At 37.4% G+C, this 6,189-nt stretch overlaps 1 protein-coding gene across 1 annotated transcript; it reads left to right on the forward strand.

The window, feature by feature from the left end:
* The first annotated feature begins 4,647 nt into the window (after positions 1 to 4,647).
* LOC106476602 (probable serine/threonine-protein kinase clkA) lies at positions 4,648 to 5,841 on the forward strand. The gene has a single exon (XM_013937247.1). It carries the CDS (start codon positions 4,648 to 4,650, stop codon positions 5,839 to 5,841), a length of 1,194 nt encoding a protein of 397 aa, XP_013792701.1.
* Positions 5,842 to 6,189: the final 348 nt, after the last annotated feature.

Below are 6,189 nucleotides of genomic sequence, written 5' to 3' on the forward strand. Positions count from 1 at the left end.
CCTAGTTTAACAGAATTATCAACAGCTACCTTGTTAAGTAACAACGTTAGCTGTTCCTAGTTTAACAGAATTATCAACAGCTACTTTGTTAAGTAACAATGTTAACAGTTCCTAGTTTAACAGAATTATCAACAGCTACCTTGAAGAGCATTTGCTGATATTATAGTCACCAAGAGACTAACTTCACCCTTAATACTCGGTGTTGGACAGATATAACCGGCTATTTGAGTCAATCAGAAGAGTATTTACTGATATTATAGTCACCAAGAGACTAACTTCACTCTTAAACTCTCGGTGTTGGACAGATATAACCGGCTATTTGAGTCAATCAGAAGAGTATTTACTGATATTATAGTCACCAAGAGACTAACTTCACTCTTAACTCTCGGTGTTGGACAGATATAGTCGGCTATTTGAGTCAATCAGAAGAGTATTTACTGATATTATAGTCACCAAGAGACTAACTTCATTCTTAAATCTTCGGTGTTGGACAGACATAACCGGCTATTTGAGTCAATCAGAAGAGTATTTGCTGATATTATAGTCACCAAGAGACTAACTTCATTCTTAAATCTTGATGTTGGACAGACATAACCGGCTATTTGAGTCAATCAGAAGAGTATTTACTGATATTATAGTCACCAAGAGACTAACTTCACTCTTAACTCTCGGTGTTGGACAGATATAACCGGCTATTTGAGTCACTCTGAAGAGTATTTGCTGATATTATAGTCACCAAGAGACTAACTTCACTCTTAACTCTCGGTGTTGGACAGATATAACCGGCTATTTGAGTCATTCAGAAGAGTATTTACTAACGTGGGTTTAACTTGTTAAGTTTTCGTCTAGCCTGTAACGGCAATCACTCAACTTGTCCGTAAAGTTTAAACACCAGAGGTCGAAAACGTCAAAAACCAGTAAACAGTGATTAATTGGTATACTCTAAAAGTAATTAACCAATAACAATTTTAAGTCGAAAGTAAAACTGTCCATTGTAAGCTTATTAATATTCTACATCAGAAGAGAATAAACAACACGATAAATTTTTCAACCAATTAAAATTTCTGAAGGAGAATAGATCAATGGAAGCCCTGTATCAGGTTGATAAACTTCACGTAGCAGACTGTCACGTGATTCTCTCCTCTTCAGCAGATTCCTGTAGCCTCTTAATTAAATGAACTGCAGTATCTAAAAAAAAAAAGACGTTAACGGAATTCAAACACATACTTATTACGCCACTTTGTAAGGTGATGACGATTACGAACCGCATGTCGGGTAGTATTTGACCTGAACTAAAGAACAGTTGGTCGGATTCGCGGCTTTGCCGGGTGTTAAAAAATGAGATAAGCTTCTAGATTGATGAGTAAAGAAATATTCAATCTGAGCGGCGCCTTGTGCGCACGTGGACTAAATCGTTAGGCCAGAGAATCTATGATCCAGGTATAGGCCGTCCCTAACTCTGAACTACTGATCCAAAGAAAGCCAGCCAAGCAAGTAGCACCCGCCACTAATGGGGCTTTGTTTGTCTCTTAGAATCGAATAACGCATCCACAGCTTAAAGTGCAGAATCACGTCTCTAACCCCGGATCCCTCGATCCACAGCCATCCTTGTTAATAATTGAGAAAGTGACTGAAGAAGGTTAGATTCCAGTAAAGAGAAACCAGGAAATGATTACCAAGCATACATATGTTCTTCAGATGGTGTTTGTAAGCATCTAATAGAAATATCTATAAACCAACCAGCATTATCCAGCCTGCACTGACTTATGTAAATGATCAGGGAACTTTAAACAGTACGTAAAGCTTTTCCACACTTCTATTGTATTTATCATGTGGATGAGATGTATGAACAACTTGATAAGGAGGACTCGACTGAATGTAACTATATTACATGGGAACAATAACGACTCAACTGGACGTAACTATACTACATAGTAACAATAACGACTCGACTGAATATAACAATACTACATAGTAACAATAACGACTCAACTGAATGTAACTATACTACATAGTAACAATAACGACTCAACTGAATGTAACTATACTACATAGTAACAATAACGACTCAACTGGACGTAACTATACTACATAATAACAATAACGACTCAACTGGACGTAACTATACTACATGGGAACAATAACGACTCAACTGGACGTAACTATACTACATAGTAACAATAACGACTCAACTGGACGTAACTATACTACATAGTAACAATAACGACTCAACTGGACGTAACTATACTACATAATAACAATAACGACTGAACTGGACGTAACTATATTACATAGTAACAATAACGACTCAACTGGACGTAACTATATTACATGGTAACAATAACGACTCAACTGGACGTAACTATATTACATAATAACAATAACGACTGAACTGGACGTAACTATACTACATAGTAACAATAACGACTCAACTGGACGTAACTATACTACATAGTAACAATAACGACTCAACTGGACGTAACTATACTACATAGTAACAATAACGACTCAACTGGACGTAACTATATTACATAGTAACAATAACGACTCAACTGGACGTAACTATACTACATAGTAACAATACCGACTCGACTGGATGTAACAATACTACATAGTAACAATAACGACTCAACCGGATGGAATTATACTAAAGCCTAACAAAACCTTTAGAGCGCGATTCTTCTTTTTTTGGGGGGGGGGGGTTAAGGGATGCAAACCGTGATTCCTCGGGTCCACAGTCTAGGAAGCTAACCACTGAGTCACTCTTGACTTAGTAATTTTGTAAGATCTATATAAATATAATAGTACTGTCGGTTGTATGTGCATGTAACTACCTCAAAGATGGATCCTCACCTAATTTGGGATCGAGATTCATTGGGTCCATGGAGAGATGCATAGAAACTTTTAGTTTTGTAATTTTTATGGCCGTTTTTTTATTACTACTTTGCCTCCTGTTGATGAATCTTCACCAAATGATGTGAATGTTTGTTGGATCCTTGCGAAGCTAAGTTGTTTATAACATAAGTTATTTAAGCTTCCTTCTATTCAACGCAATGTTAAACACGTGTTGTTTTTGCTATTTCACTATTCTCGAGTGCTCCGTTTCGAAATGGAAAAACTTGGTTGTACGTTATATTATTAGTGTGCTCATTTGTACGAGTACTCTTTATCTTTCAATACTAACAGACTGGCGAACAGATAACCTGTAGATAGATAGACTTAGTAAAGTATTTTGATATTTTCCTGCTTAAATATACAAAATGTGCTAACACTGACCCATTGTTAGACAGCGTGCCTCGATACTCACGTGTATCATCTATTTCAAGAAAACAATATGAGACCGTTATTTTCCATTTGCTTTAAATGAATTCAGACATAACTGTTTACACTAACCCTTATTTATTGGACAATCACATTCAATTTGTTGTTACGTCAAAACATGTGTACGTAACGTTTCCTGTAAAGATATTGATAGAAAACAAGAACAAATCTGAATATTTTTTGCTCGAAAGTGAAAATTGTTTCTTTAAACTCTGTAACAGAAATTGTTATCTATCTACTCTTTCCTGGATGTTTAAATACATTGTTTAGGTATCTCTAGTACTTCTTACACCACATCAGTGGCAGAAATATCGCTAATATTAATACACAATTGAAAATAAATCAAAACACCGCAGAACACTAAAAACAAAAACCGCAGTCCTTAAAGAATAGCAGAATGCAGAATCTGTCTGTTGTTGTGTAGATGTATATAACAAATAAAACGATCTGTTTTATAGTTCTGGAGAATTCTATACGTCTTATTTTTACTTAACATCCAAAGAGCTGTTCTTGAACCATCACGATTCACAAACATAGAAATAAAATTGTAAACACTTATTTGACAAGTGTTTATTGGTTAGAGCGGAAACTGATTCGTAACACTGCCTATGCCCCACGTGGTTTGTCAGTGTTTTCTCGTTTCAGTTGATGAGCTCAGCTTTTTTGGGGGGGGGTTGCTTTTCCCCAGTTCATGCCGTTTCATGACGTTGTTTGCCACACAACTAAAAAATCCACGTGGTGTGATTTAAGAAAAGGCCTGTTTCTTACCTTTACCCTTTAAACTTGGTTCTTTAGGGACTCAACGAGGTAACTACGTGGACTTGTACCGGAAATCTTTTTGACATGTCTACTAACGTTGTGGTAAAGATCTGATATGCACGCAACTGCTATTTCTTACTCAATTCTGAAACTCGTAGTGGGGATCTACTGGTGAACATCATGTACGACAACTCTGAAACTCGTAGTGGGGATCTATTGGTAAATACCAAGTATAACAACTCTGAAACTCGTAGTGGGGGATCTACTGGTGAACATCATGTACGACAACTCTGAAACTCGTAGTGGGGATCTATTGGTAAATACCAAGTATAACAACTCTGAAAGTCGTAGTGGGGGATCTACTGGTGAACATCATGTACGACAACTCTGAAACTCGTAGTGGGGATTGACTGGTGAACATCATGTACGAAAACTCTGAAACTCGTAGTGGGGATCTACTGGTAAACATCATGTACAACAACACTGAAACTCGTAGTGGGGATCTACTGGTGAACATCATGTACAACAACTCTGAAACTCGTAGTGGGGATCTGACTGGTGAACATCATGTACAACAACTCTGAAACTCGTAGTGGGGATCTATTGGTAAACACAAACTACAACAACTCTAAAACTCGTAGTGGAGATCTATTGGTAAATACCATGTACAACAACTCTGAAACTCGTAGTGGGGATCTATTGGTAAATACCATGTACAACAACTCTGAAACTCGTAGTGGGGATCTATTGGTAAATACCATGTACAACAACTCTGAAACTCGTAGTGGAGATCTACTGGTAAATACCATGTACAACAACTCTAAAACTCGTAGTGGAGATCTATTGGTAAACACCAAGTACAACAACTCTGAAAGTCGTAGTGGGGATCTATTGGTAAATACCATGTACAACAACTCTGAAACTCGTAGTGGGGCTCTATTGGTAAATACCATGTACAACAACTCTGAAACTCGTAGTGGGGATCGACTGGTAAACACCAACTACAACAACTCTAAAACTCGTAGTGGAGATCTACTGGTAAACACCAACTACAACAACTCTAAAACTCGTAGTGGAGATCTATTGGTAAACACCAAGTACAACAACTTTGAAACTCGTAGTGAGGATCTGTTGGTAAATACCATGTACAACAACTCTGAAACTCGTAGTGGAGATCTACTGGTAAACACAAACTACAACAACTCTAAAACTCGTAGTGGAGATCTACTGGTAAACACAAACTACAACAACTCTGAAACTCGTAGTGGGGATCAATTGGTAAATACCATGTACAACAACTCTGAAACTCGTAGTGGGGATCTATTGGTAAATACCATGTACAACAACTCTGAAACTCGTAGTGGAGATCTACTGGTAAACACCAACTACAACAACTCTAAAACTCGTAGTGGGGATCTATTGGTAAATACCATGTACAACAACTCTGAAACTCGTAGTGGGGATCTATTGGTAAATACCATGTACGACAACTCTGAAACTCGTAGTGGGGATCTATTGGTAAATACCAATTATGACAACTCTGAAACTCGTAGTGGGGATCTATTGGTAAATACCAAGTACAACAACTCTGAAACTCGTAGTGGGGATCTGTTGGTAAATACCAAGTATAACAACTCTAAAACTCGTAGTGGAGATCTATTGGTAAATACCAATTATGACAACTGTGAAACTCGTAGTGGGGATCTGTTGGTAAATACCAGTACAACAACTCTAAAACTCGTAGTGGAGATCTATTGGTAAATATTAATTATGACAACTGTGAAACTCGTAGTGGGGATCTGTTGGTAAATACCAGTACAACAACTCTGAAACTTGTAGTGGGATCTATTGGTAAACACCAATTACAACAACTCTAAAACTCGTAGTGGGGATCTATTGGTAAATACCAATTATGACAACTCTGAAACCCGTAGTGGGGATCTATTGGTAAATACCAAGTACAACAACTCTGAAACTTGTAGTGGGATCTATTGGTAAACACCAATTACAACAACTCTAAAACTCGTAGTGGGGATCTATTGGTAAACACCAAGTATAACAACTCTGAAACTCGTAGTGGGGATCTATTGGTAAACACCAAGCACAACA

The sequence above is a fragment of the Limulus polyphemus genome, unplaced genomic scaffold (genome assembly GCF_000517525.1).
Source record: "Limulus polyphemus unplaced genomic scaffold, Limulus_polyphemus-2.1.2 Scaffold10997, whole genome shotgun sequence".
Taxonomy (NCBI): Eukaryota; Metazoa; Arthropoda; class Merostomata; order Xiphosura; family Limulidae; genus Limulus; species Limulus polyphemus.